Source organism: Antechinus flavipes, chromosome 3 (assembly GCF_016432865.1).
Source record: "Antechinus flavipes isolate AdamAnt ecotype Samford, QLD, Australia chromosome 3, AdamAnt_v2, whole genome shotgun sequence".
NCBI classification, from domain to species: Eukaryota; Metazoa; Chordata; class Mammalia; order Dasyuromorphia; family Dasyuridae; genus Antechinus; species Antechinus flavipes.
In genome coordinates, this window is record NC_067400.1 from 452,002,691 (window position 1) to 452,016,999 (window position 14,309).

Consider the following 14,309-nt stretch of genomic DNA (forward strand, 5'->3'; position numbering starts at 1 on the left):
TATCTTGCTACTGGACCCAGATGGCCCCTGAGGAAAAAGTGAGGCAGGTGACTTTGCCCAGCTCTTCCTCACTTAGATCCAAGTCACTGCATCACTTCTCTGCTGTCATGGTCCTCTTTGAGAAGGAAGGACAGACAACAATAATCAGCACTAAGCATAGTGCTTGGTATATAGTAGGTGTTTAATTAATGCCAGTTGACTGTTATTGGAGTGATTTGAATGAATAGAAGCTTAATATCATTGGTTGAAGGTGCTACAGGGAGAATTCAAGCACTGTACTTAATGAGCTCTCAGGCGTCCTCCACTTGAAAAGTCTCTGATTCTGAGGAACAATCAATACACTCAGGCAAAGAACAAGAAACCAGTTTTGGGCACTGGTAGATGGATGTCTGATTTTCAATAGGCTTGTCAAGATCAACCAAATAGTAACAGTGGGATATCATATGTTATATAGTTTGGTGTTACATAAATGTGAGCTTATTGTCATCACTACCATAGATTCTAATAAGGTAATGTGGGAGTCACATTTTCCAATTAAATTCCCAAATCCTCTGGAATTTGAAATGCTGCCTTAAGGTTATAAGGAATGGGATTAGATGTAAGCTATAGATTATAATTTATAAGCTACAGGTTTTTAGCCATTTTTTTTTTTGGCCTTATATCCTTCTGATAGTCAGGTAAAGACTAAGAACCCTTTCTCAAAATGTTTTTAAATGCATAAAATAAAACATATAGAATTATAAAGAAAATCAATTATATTGAAGTATAGTTAACAAACAAAACAAAATGTCAAGTTAACTTCAGGTTAAGAAGGGCTAGATGGAGCAACTGCTGCTGAGCAACCCACATTTAGAGTCCTTTGGGATTATGTTGTAGTGATATGGACAAGGCTACTGAGAATGAAATGCCGCCAGAGCTTCCCAGTGAATATAAGATCTCCCTCCCCTGTTGTTATCCCTCTTCATCCTTACTCTCTTAAGCAAATTTTAACTATTACAGGCTTTAAGGGAGGAAAAAAGTAGTTCCTTGCAGCAAAATTGTTGTTCAAGAGCTCATTACCCTTTGCTTTTATACCTGAATCTCATCTCCATGTTCTCCAATAACTTCCACCAGTCGGGAGAGGAGATCAGACAGGGCATGGGCAGACAAGGGTTGCTTTAGGGCCCTGAAGATTTGGAAGGAACGACCTGCATAATGCCTAGAAGAACTGGCCAGGGCTGTTTGTAATGCAACTTCACTCAGGTGCTGCTCCAGATGGAAACCTGAGAAATACAGAAAGAGAGGGAGAGAGGGAGAGGGGGAGAGAGAGAGAGAGAGAGAGAGAGAGAGAGAGAGAGAGAGAGATGGAGAGAGGGAGAAATAAGAGAGAGAGAGAGATATCAATGAATCATAAAATTTCTGAGTTAGAAGGAAACTCAGTGGTCATCTAATGTAAAACTTTCTGGATTGAAAATCCCATTTAATTAAGTCCCCAAGGTATCATTCAAATTTTAGTTGGGAGATTAGCAAGGAGGGAGAAATCGATATCACCCCCTATCCTATCCCTTGGCCCCACATGGCTTCCCATTCCTTTTGGGATAATAAGTACAAAGATAGCTTTGACTGGAAAAAAACTCACATTTTCCAAAGTTCATTAATCCTTTTATAATGGACTAACCTGATCAAATCCACCAATATTACATCTTCTGAATGAAAAGAATTAAAAAAATAAAAAAAATAAAGCTATGCTTCCATATTTAACTTCAGGAGAATAATTTTAATCCCTTGAATTTCCCCCAATTGATCTTTTACACCACCTTTACCATTCAATATTTTGAATTCTATTTGGTCTTACTCATTCACATAAGTTGTTTGCAAATTTTCAGTCCTTTTGTGCATGGAATGTAAGGATAGCCAATGTTTTAAATTCATGCTCTTTTAAAACTATGGCAGTTTTAAACCCAGCCAAAATACCTGTAATCTCTTTTAGACACAGCAATGCCCTTGTCCCCTTAAGACAGAGACTACAAATGGGCATTCCCAAGATATTTATAAGCTTGAAATGCAAACTTGATCATGTAATTTAATATGTGTCCTATTTATATATATTTTAAGTCGAGATAAGACAAAATCGTGGTCCTCTATGTTCAGCCGACCACTTTATTGGATAGTAATTAAAGGACATTGTCATGGAATTCTGGTAATCATTCAAAAGATCCATGGCTGAAGACAATGAAACAATCAGACTATATATACACAGGAAAACCAGCCCCAGTGTCCATCAATGACTAGAGTGCTGTGGATCTCTTTGGCTGTATCTCAATTTATAAGGTAAAAAGAATGAGCTGTGACAATTCATTAAGTTGTACTCTCTCAGCCTCTTTGGGCTGTTGGGCTCAGCAAGTCTTTAAGTATCTATAAAATGCAGCTAATGTGTTAGGAAATGGGTTTAGAACTTTTCTTATCAGAAAACACAGTGGTAAAATTCTCACTTATTAGAAAAACGAAACTTAATGACACATACAAAAGAAATTACTTTGTATCTTTGCTTAAATCCGTTTAACCTTCAGTTTTAAAATGAGCTATTATCCTAGTAAGCTTGAATTGTAACTAAAAGCTTGAATTGGAATCAGGTTTATATGTGAGCTATACACCAGCTACATTTATTGATAAAGAAACAGGAAAAAAATGATACTGACTGAAAATCTTATTGTTTCAACATTTTGTAATAACAATCTCTAACTTCATACGATTTAGAACTGAGTAGTGATGGTGGGGAAATTAGTTAATGACTGAAGCAAAAAGACAGAGGCAAGTTTCTATAGCATGGTCAGGGCACTGTGAATAATGGATTTTATACTTCTCTTATGCCATGATTATATTTGCTTTTATGTGCATGATGTGGTCCTCTTTTCCCTACTCTATCAAGCTCCTTGAGGGCAGGAGTTTCCCCTCAGTCCATCCCTGTGACTTCATAGTTATGTCTAGGAACCTTTTTCATTTATTCCTTTGCTGTTGTTTAGTTGCTTTTCAATTATATCTTACTGTTTATGGCCTGATTTTTTAGGGGATGGGGGAAGAGATACAGGAGTGATTTGCTTTTCCTTCTCAAGCTCATTTTACAAATGAGGGAACTGGGAAAACATGGATAAGTGATTTTCCCAGGGTCACATAGCTAGTAAATATCTGAGGCTGGATAAGAATAGATATTTCTGATTCTAGACCTGGCACTCATCTATTATACCACCTAGCTGCTCCTTTACACATCAATAAACCAACACCTCCATAGTATTTCAAATCTTTCAGAGTGTTTTGCATATATTATCTCATTTGATCACAGCCTTGTGTGAGTAAGAACTATAGGTATTATTTTTATCCCCGGTTTTATAGATGAGAAAATTGAGACTCAGAATGGTTGGATGCCTTGCAGGTAGTCAGAGTTAATGATTGCTAATATGAGGCTTGAACTCTGTTCTTCCATGCCTCCAAGTCTAGGACCCTTTTCACAATATACCACACTTCTTAATCTATATGGTTCATTTTCAAGGGGCCTTGACACTGGCAGCAAACTCCCAATAGACAAGAACTAAGTCTTTTAGAATTAATTTTTGTTCACAGTACTACATTTTGTGCAGACACTTAGGAATTACTCTTTAATAAGAGAAAAGAAGAAAGGCATCTCTCTGTGCAGCTTTCCCTATCTTAGTTCATCTGCATGGACCTTAGAAGGGCCTCTCCATTCAAAGATGGGAAAATGCTATTGGACCTTTATCAAAAATAATTGAAAGTATTTTATGGAAATTAGTCCATTAATATAATGATTCAGGAACACCATGAATAGGTTTATGAAAATAGGTTGTTATAGTTAAGAGTAACATTATTTTTCAAAGTATATATTACATATTAAGTTATTTTAAAATGACAGGCCTTTTAAACAATTTTCTTGTAAAATAATATACCCCTGTCTATAGGTCTGCATTTATTATGGGAGCAACCTGCTAGTGGCTGCTGGGGATCTAATTCTGACCAGCCAATAGATCCCTTTATGTGAGAGAATGATAATGATACAAAGAGATTCAGAGGCAGTTTTATTCTCTGACCTATTCTTCCTCTTGCCTCCGATTTATTTCATTCCCAATTCACAAGCAACATAAAGGCTGATTTGCAATTCCTTCAGGTGTGTTATGATTCACGACTATGGGGGCTTTTGGAGAACTGACCTGCTCCTTAATGGGGCAGTTCCCTAGAATCCTTTACAGACTTTCTGGGTTTTGTACATAAGCATGGACCTCAACATGAGCAGAAAAAAAATTTCCTTATAACAACAATCACTGAAGTGTTATTTACTAGATAAATTTCATATCATTTAATGTAAACTGGAAAAAGGAGACTAATACATTTATTTTGCAGTGCTTTATGATTCAACACCTCCTCTTGAACTAAATGTGTGTAAAGGATCCATGAATACAAAGTGGAATAAATGGAAATCAAAATTTGTTGTTAGCCATTTTTTAGTCATGTTCAACCTTTGTGACCCCATTTGGAGTTTTCTTGCTATTTCCTTCTCTAGCTTTTATTCCATATGGGAAAACTGAGGCAAACAGGGTCCAGTGACTTGCTCAGGGTCACACAGCTAATAAGTGTTGAGGCCATATTTGACCTGAGGAAGAAGAGTCTTTCTGACTCTAGATCCAGCACTCTATCCATTGCACCATTAGTCAAATGATAACAATTCTTGGAGGCTATACAGATCTAATTTTCAAAGGCATTAAACATTCTTATTTGGTGGGCTATAGCCACCTAATTTAATGAACACTATCTCAGTCCTTTAGGAAACTTGCGGTCTAAAAAAATTAATAAAAAAAGAAACAGAATGTTAAACAAATGATGCTATGATTCAAATATATACATATATAAACTTATAATATGGACGAAAAAGCATAGAGTATATAAATTCTGTTTGCAGTGTGTGTGTGTTCGTGTGTTGAATGGATACCATGTTTTTGATTTATTGGAGAATGGTTCTCAAAGATTTCATGAAGGATGAGAGGTAAAAAAATTGGGCAGCTGGGATTGTTTTAGGTTGTTCAAGGTATATGCTAAAGTGTGGAAGACTACTTAGGGGCAGGCATAGGATGATCAGACAAAAGAAACCTTGGCAAGGAAGGCAGGACAATAGGGAGTAACACTAGAGCAAGTGGGAGTGTCTTCTTCAAGGCTGTGGTCTCTCTAGCAGCTGAAGCCATTGTCTTATTTTCTTTCTTGTTTACCACTCTCCCCCCTCCCCCCCTCAAGCAGGGTTGAATTAATTAGCAATTCATATGAAAATAATAAATTTCTTTCTTTTAGGCTATGTCAATTCTCAGATCACTGTTTAGCAGAGGACACTCCAAATAATCAAGTGCCAAGTTTAACCATTTCTGCCTCTCTGTGGAGGAGAGATGCAGCTTCTATACAAACCTAAAGTTGGACGTTTGGTTAAAGGACAAATTAATATCACTGAGCTCCATGATTTTCAGAAGTAATTTAAAATGGAATCTAAAAACAAGACACGGGAAACCTTATTCCAGCAATACCTCCTCCACCCCAGTTTACCATCATTTTTTTCTAAGTAATTCCTCTAACAAGTAATTAGCATGTTATGATACGCTCAAGTCTCTCTTAATAACTTTAGACTGGGAGTAACTGGCACAGGACCACCCACCTTGGTGTGCCCTCATCAGAGAAGGGTGTGTGCAAAGCAGAATTGAAGCAGTTCAAAAGAGAGGTGAGATGTACAAAGAATCCACCCTAAATGTTCATAGGGACTACTTGTGTCCGACCTGTGGCAGAGCGTTTTGAGCTCATGTTGGTCTGATCAACCATAGTCAGACACACTAACTTGGCTCTAACATAGTGATGCCATTTGGATCCTCTCTGAGAACGGACACGAACCAACCATCCAACCATGTTATGATAATGGGCAGAAGTGTGGCTCAAATATTCCAGCCCTGGGAATGTCCATACCAAGAGCAGCTGAGGTTTTTAATGTTTTGACTGAGTCACCAGATTAGCAAAAGACTCTTTGGGCTTGAAATATTTAGCAGGTTAGAACGAAAACAGAATTCTTAGACCACCAATTCAATTTGTCAGTTAACAAACTTTTACCTAACTATTAGGGCTGAACGCTGTATTGAGGAAGGAGATATATAAAGATTAGATGATATATAGTCCCCACTTTCATAGAGCCTATATGTAGGAGATGGATAAGGCACAAATATAATTGGTAAATATAGAGTATTACAGGTCACAGCAACCATTAATTTGCAAAACAAAGTCTTTGTTAAGTCTGAAGGGGAAGGCCCTAATTGGCTAAGAAGATCAGGAAAGCCTGCCAGAAGAAAGTTGGTTTTAAAGATTTGGGCAGAATTCTTTTTATTGGATATAAAGGATTAATGAATCAATCAATCAATATGCATCTATTAAGGGCTTACTATGTGCCAGGTACTGTGCTGGGTGTCAAGTATGCAAAGTCATAAACATGGTCTCTATGAGCAGTAGTAATTGAAGCCAGGATGAAATTAATGGACTTGGAGAACTTGAAGGAAAATTCAGGCGTCAGCAGCCATGGTAAGGAAGAAGAGAAAGTTCAGTGGAAATAGGAATATAAAAAAATGGAAAGATAGGAACTGTGCCAAAAAGTAGGATTTCAAAGTTCAGTATTGATGGGGTCCTTTGTTCTTGGTAGTTTGGTGAGCCTTGACAGGAGAGAACCTGAATTGTATTGTCCATGCTACTCCCTATGGCAAACAGGGAGGAAAACTGATACATTATCTTTTAAAATGGACCTTCTGTTCTTACGAAGGTCTTTTGTTCTCAACTGAATTCCTCCAATTGACAAAATCATCATGACATCACAGTAACTGAATCCAATCAGAAGGCCAAGTTATAATATAAACTCCTGAGGTTATATTCCCCCCATAAAAGAACCAAATTAACTCCCCCCATTTTTTTTTTTTTTTTTTTTTAGAAATTTAGCCTACTGAGTTCATTAAGAACCACCAGTCTTATGGCAGCAAGTTCTTTTAGAACTTGCCAAGAAGTCTTTCCCCTTGTTATGGCATCTTTCCTTAACTAATGGCAGATTCCACTATTGAACTTAGCTTGTGTTTTTCCTCTTATTAATAGCTAACTCCCTTTTGGAACTTAGCATGCCAGTCAATGGAGTAATAATAAAATCTTTGCCTCTTGATTTGGAGGTCTAAGCCTACAAACTCATTTGGGACACCTTGTAACATTGGCCTGGAACTCAATATACTTTTAGGGGCAAAGCCCTTCTCTCCGACATCTGATGGACTATATAGGGAGAATCCAGAAACCCCAATACTTTTTTGGGTTCAGTGTTTCTATACTCCTGTACCCCTTCAGTATATTGAAGATGGTATAATTATGGATAATGGTGAAGTCTAAGGATTGGCCACATCAGTAAGTGGTTGAATTGAGTGGAAATGGAAAGAGATAAAATGAGAGGAGGAAAAATACTTTAAGTAGGGTAATGTAAATATAGATGACATCAATCAGTGTTAAATTATATAGTCTGTTTATGAGAGTTTTTATAACCTTATATGGGATAGAACTATTACTCTGAGTTTTCCAAAAAATTAACTCATCAGAAATTTGGCAAATGTAAAAAGCACCCCTAATGTTCTTTGTTTTAATAGTGTCAAGTATAGAATAACATACTAGATAAAAGCAGAACAATGGATCCAACTGTGGAAAAGCTGAGGGTACACTTCCAGCTAACAAGATAAAGTACCTGACTTGGAATCCTTAAACACAGACACAACATGACGTAGGAAATTAGTGAGCTGCTCAGCACTCTTGGAATTCTGATTCTTGGGTGTGATATCTTCATGGCACCAAAGTGGACCAAAAGCCCTTAAAAGACATAAAATAGAAAGCACATACGTTATGACTTTGAGTTAGAAAAATGATGCATTGTGATATATTTCTTCTCCACTAATAACAGCTTTGCTAAATGTTTAAAAATTCATTTTATTGTGAGTCAGGTCTCTTATAATATGTTCAATAAGGGTTTCTAAAGTTTCATATATAGTGCAACTTGGAAATAAAGGAATCTATCGTTCTTCTATTTTAAGTAAAAAATATGGGTGGACTTTAGTTTGAAAATTCTAATCACCAAGAAACATTTACAATCAGAAACTTGGGGCTGTCTTACAGACTGATCTCCCCTGGGGTTCATTATTGTTGCCACATTCCACATAGGAGTCAATTAGTGCTGACATGAGATCTGAAAGCCTTAGACTGAAACTCAAGACTTCTTAAACTTTTTCTCCTCCCTACCTCTTTTCACCTGCAGGAATACAAGTATATAAAAGGTATACAAGCCAAACCATTTATTGATAATTAATCATTTCACAACTGCCACATTTAGTTATAATACCTCATATGGGAATCTATAGACTTATAAAAAATAGACTCATAGCCCATAGCCAGAATTGGGTGGGGGCTACAGAGTCATCTTACTAATTGTTGTAGTTTGTCCTTCCTCCTAGAGGAGGACCATAATATTATAGAAGGTGATGTCATGATACTCAAGTGAATTGGATTTAAGTGAGAGAGGGCTGTGCAAGTTACCTGCCTCACTTTTCCCCCTGTTATCTCTGATAGGGGATGGCTCTACAGAGAACCAGATCTCTAGCTTGGCCTTTTAAAGATAAGATTTTTTTAATAGGTCTCAATTTGACTGAGGCAACACCCAAACTGTGATTAAAACTAGGCAAGAAAGGAAGCAGAGAATGCCCTCTTTTACTTAGAAAAAAAAATCAAGCTAGGAGGAAAAGACTAGGGGTTTCTGGCCATAACAGAAACAAGTGCTATTTCCATTCATTTTGAGTTAATCTGAGCCCACCAAGTCAGTCTTGGCCTGGGATTTATTCCTGGCTAATCAATGAGAGCCAGAATGATTTGGGTTTAAGACATGGTCCTTAAGAAAGAACCCTAAGATAATTTGAGAGGTTTCAGGGATCAAAGTTTACATTCTTTTGAGCAGAGTACATGCATCAATGGAAAGGAAGGAATGAAAGAAGGAAGAAAGAAAAAAAGATAGAAGATTCCTTTGTTTCTTTTACTTTACTAATAAATTCATAGAGTCAAAGATCTTAAGCTGGAAGAGACCTTTGAAGTCATCAGGTCCAACTCCTAGACCATCATGGGGAGAAAATTACCAGAGAAAACATTTTTCTCACTGAAGAAACTTTTTTCTTGTTTCTTTCTCTGAGAAAAGTTTGGCTTTCTTGTTATTGGCATTGTATATGTGTGACATAAAGACTAAGGAGAGTTTGTATTTGTACTCAGGAATCCTTACTTGAGGTATCCTCATTGTTCTAGATTTTAAAAAAGATAGTTTTCTAAAGTAAAAGAGGGTATGTTCCTATGATCCTATTATTCACAAAATAAAATATATGCAGAAATTATTTGGTTATTTTTCTCATGATTTTGTCATCATCAAATTCTTTTTATAATGGCAAGAACGTCTGGTCCCTTAATATGGTTCCTATGACCAAACAATGCTATTTATGTATGATAATCTCAGAGTTCTTTCATCTTTCAATGCCTAGTTTCTGCCATATTAGTTTCCAATTTTTCCAGCAGTTTTTGTCAAATAGTGAGTTTTATACATCAAAAGCTGGGGTCTTTGGATGGTCCCTATCTTTCAATAAAATTGATTAAATTATTAGTCTATGCCAGAGACAGTCCTTAATAAAACGGACATAAATACAAAACCAAACAGGCCCTGCCTTCAAGATTACATCCTATTATGAGAAACAACATGCAAGCAATAAGATACAGACAAAATATAAGCCAAATAAATACAAAGTAATTTGAGCCAGACCCACACAATATTAAAAAAAGGACCTACTAATTTTTTTTCACAAGTTTTCTCCAAATAGTATAGATCTTACTGTCACTCCTCCCCTTAATAAACTTCAGTGGCTCACTGCTGGGTCAGGGTCAAATACAAAGTTCTTCGTTTGGCATCTAAAACTCTTTACAACCTGGCCTTTTCTTACCTGTTCAGTCTTCTTACACATTATGATCTAGCTACATTTAAGTACTCGCTGTTCCTCTAATTTATCCCTCTGACTCCTTTCTCTTTATCTTGGTACCTGCTGTCCCCCATGTCTGGAATATTCTGCTTCCTTTTCTCTTTTTAGTTTGCCTGGTTTCCTTAAAACTCAGCTTAAATCCCATTTTCTGAAGGTCCTTTCACAACTGCACTGCTTAACCTCTGAAGTTATCTCCCACCTACTCTTTCTATACTTGTATGTATCCAGCTATTATCATGGTGTTTACTTCTTTAAAATGTGAGCTCCTTGAAGGGAGAAGCTGTTTTCTGTTTTGTCTGTATCTCCAATGCTTAGCATAGTATCTGGATCATAGCAAACATTTAATAAATGACTGCTGATGAACTCATTGACTGACAAAAATATAAAGAGGGATTTGTGAAGTACAGAAAAGGCTCTAGATATTTAATAATAGAAAAGGAATTTTTCTCTAGTGCGGTAATAGGAAAAGTACTAGAGGTCAGACTTAATCACATAAAAGTTTAAGGGAGCAGATCATGAGCAGCTGCCCACTAGAGATAAGAAGGCATTGTAGGAATGCCCCACAGTGCCAGTAACAGTCTGGATTTATTAGATAAATCTTAAGTGTAAGCATCATGAGACCTGAAGAATTGGGTCTTTTTATCGGAATTATTAAGTATCAGTTTGTTTCATCTTCCTTGACTATCCTCCCAATTTGTTTCTGCACGCTATTTGTGGTCTCTTCTAACTAATGAACAGAGGGAAATTTTTCATCAATAAACATTTATTAAGTGTCTCCTGTAGGACACACACTGGGTATATTAAGAAAGATAAAAAACAGTTCTAGTAGCTTACAATTTAATGAGTTTTCTAGGTAATTGTTCCTTGGTAAGATTCAGCGAATGCATAAGTTTACATATAAAGATGATGAAATTTTGGGTCATTGGGGTTGGTAGAGAAAGTCTGAAATACTGACAAAATTACTCTGAGACAAGCAGGGAAGGGCATTGATGGGGCTCAAATTCAACCTTATAATCCCACCTATAGTGGAGGCAGCCCACCTTGCTATGTCCAGTCAGAAATCCAAGTTATGTCAAATCCCCAAGGCTAAATTTCCCCTACAAATCTGGCCCATGCCATCTCTGCTGAATGAATGCCTTTGGGTTATAGCCAGCCACTGCTTTTTGCCAGGTAGTGCTTTTCTCCTCACCCTGCCCCCATGCTTCATGGTGTCTTTCTCTTTCTTATAGCTAACAAATTTTTTTTAGGGTGCTAAATTACTCTGTGGATTTAGTCCGCCAGTCAATGGAATACTCCCACCTCATGGCATATTACTTTAATGGATTCTTTCTCTTGGGTAACCCTATTGCTCCCTATTTATATTTACCACTCCTGGTGTCTATTGTATCGCTTCATTTTGTCTGTAACCTCTTCTAAAGAAATCCACCTTTTGGCAAAGAGAATGGCCACTGTGAATTCTTCCCATGACTGAAGCCCACCATGTGGTGCCCACAACAATCTCATCATTTGGTGTCCAAACCGCAAACATTAAAGGTATTAAAGCAGAAAACACTGGCTTAATCCTGGTTAAAGTTAGGATTGTTTCAGAATCAGACACCAACCATATAATACACAATGATTCCAAAAAACAAAACAAAACAAAATGAAACAAAAGAAGCCCCTTTCTATACATCGTAGTTTTATCAAATTCTTTGAAAATACTAGAATTTGTTGGAACTTAGTGTTCACTTCTCTCCCTCCCCCTTCCTCTTTTCCTCCCTCTCCTTCTCTCTGTCTCTTTCTGTCTCTGTCTCCCTCTCCCTCCCTTTCTCTCTCTCTGTCTGTTTCTCTCTGTCTGTCTCTCTCCATCTTCCTCCCTCTCTCTCTCTGTTTGTCTCTGTCTGTCTGTCTGTCTCCCCCCCTTCCTTTCTCTTTCCCTCTAAATTCTGGCACTTTTCTAAATGATGGCTCTGAGATGCAGACGCCTCATTACCTGGTAGTCAGGAACTCAATGAGCTTGTTTGCCTTCTCATCATTTTCAGTGGCTGTGTCAATGTCTTCAATCTCCTGGGTGATCTGTGGGAGATTCCCGCTGCTGCCTCCTAGACTGATACTGGAGGAGGTAGAGCTGGAACTTAAGCCAGAATCTGGCACAGGGGAGGACTGGTACTCTCTGAGAAAGTCAAAGCCACCTGGTGGAAGAGGAAGAGAAGGGTAGAATGCATTGTTCCAGGGTGCTTATCTGCACCAGATAATAAGACCAGGACACACACACAACACTGCCCCCCTTTAAGTTGTAGGAGTACCACCAAGATTTAAACTTAAGAGGAAAGAAGCAGTTGGGAGGTTTAGGCTTACATTTAGAGAGAAATTAGTTTTTTGTGCTTCATTTGTGGAAACCAGTATCATTACCTTATCACCTTATGTATATTATTACTTCTGTGGATTACAATCTGCTTGAGGGGAGGGACTGGTTTTGATTTTGTTTTTGGAGGTCCTTAGCACACAAGGAAAATACTGATTGATTGAAGAGACCAAAGGCAAGGCCAATGTGGAGATGAATTCCCAATAAATAAAAGGCAGCTTTAAACTGCCTTGGGTAATTAGTTTTAGAAAGCGTGGTCTCAAATACCTTGAGGATGGAATCAACATAGAGGAATACAAAGAAGAGAAAAATCTGGCCAAAAACTGCAGACAACCCTATCATACATTTGATTGATAAGAATGACATAGTATATTATTCTAGAGACAGAGTTGTTTCTTTAAACAAAAGCTTGCCTGTTCCTTTCTTGTTTTTTCAGCAAACATGTTCTTGATCCATGTATAGATCATGTTCTTATAGATTTGGGGGAAGATGAGAAAGTAAGTGTATGGTTTGGTGGTTACTAATGTTCTTTTAATTGCCTTTCTAATTGTTAAGCCATCTTTTCCTCACCTTCTGCCTCTCTCCCCCTCCCCCCACCAAATCATTCATTATCTTCCTTTTTTTCAGATCTCTTGGGAATCAGTACAATTTTCTTCAGCCTGGAACTGTTCTGTAGGTGATCCAGGTATGTTTCTGTCTTTGTGTGGATATGTCACTATTATTTTATGCAACACATCAGGGATTATGATATCAGAGTCCCAATGTCTATTATCATTGATGGAAAGATATTGACAGATGTTTCCCATTTTTATTTTATTTATTGTTCTTTTAGGTTTCATCTTCAAGTGCTCTGGGGAAGACATAGCTTTCCTTGGGTCTCACCCTAACTTTTCTGTCAACTCATTTCCCCATTTATTGCTTATAATGTTTCACTAACTTTCTCCCTAAATTTTTTTTATTTGTTCTAAAAACTAATTTCTAGTTTACTGTCCTGGCTTTTCTGCCTGATTGCCACAATTTCCTGTAGAAGCAGAAGTGAAAACATATCATAATACAATATAGAAAAGAAAATAAAATACAAAGATTGGTCTTTAAATTGTACCAACCAACTGGATTAAAAAAAACCCATCATGGTTAATTTTAGGCTTTAGGTTAAATTTAGGCAGTCCTAAGTAAAACTGATATATTTGTCCTGGGAATTCATTCAAATAACAATGATATAAAATTATTTTTAAAATTTAAGTACTGCCTACTGGCCACATTTCCTAAGAAATTCCTTAAGAGAAACATTTGACTTCAATACATCAGCACTACTTTTCAAAGTACTCCGAAGGATAATAATTTACAGAATTTACTGGAAAAATAGATTCTAGGAATTAAAGATTATTGAATCTGGCATCATTCCCTAATAAAATTCAAGAATGGATTATTAAATAGATTTATCAAGTCCTTTAAAAAGGGAATTCCCAACATGGAAATATTGCTAAATTGAAAAAAAACCTGACTAATGATATCAAGAATATGATCATTAAGAATAAGCATTTTTAAATATTTAAATTTAGGGTTATAGGTATTTGTTTAATGTTGGTGAAGGAAATGTAAGTGGAAGGCATAGTAACCATTTGAGTGAGTGCCTGCAAAGTGCTTGGTTTATAAATTCAGAACAAGTCATATTTATATATATTAAGTGAAATTTAAAGACTATATTTCTCCAAAGGTGAAGATTATATCTTTTTTTTCTTGGATGCTTTAAGTCTACAATGTCATACTTTGATTCAGCTTGTTGTTAAAAAAAAAAAAAAAGCCTGCATTCTCTGAATAAGATCATTAGGAAAGAGTTACTCTAGATTCACTAAGAACAAATTATGACAAAATCA

General features: G+C 36.7%; 1 protein-coding gene across 7 annotated transcripts in view; it reads right to left on the minus strand.

The window, feature by feature from the left end:
* FRY (FRY microtubule binding protein) overlaps positions 1 to 14,309 on the minus strand; it is a 514,411-nt gene that overhangs the window by 63,104 nt on the left and 436,998 nt on the right. For all 7 annotated transcript variants that reach the window (XM_051986496.1, XM_051986491.1, XM_051986495.1 and 4 more), the window contains 3 exons: positions 12,061 to 12,259; positions 7,775 to 7,896; positions 1,075 to 1,262 (listed from right to left, as the gene is read on the minus strand). In XM_051986496.1, the coding sequence (XP_051842456.1) occupies positions 1,075 to 1,262; positions 7,775 to 7,896; positions 12,061 to 12,259 (509 nt within the window). The remainder of the gene's footprint in view (positions 1 to 1,074; positions 1,263 to 7,774; positions 7,897 to 12,060; positions 12,260 to 14,309) is intronic.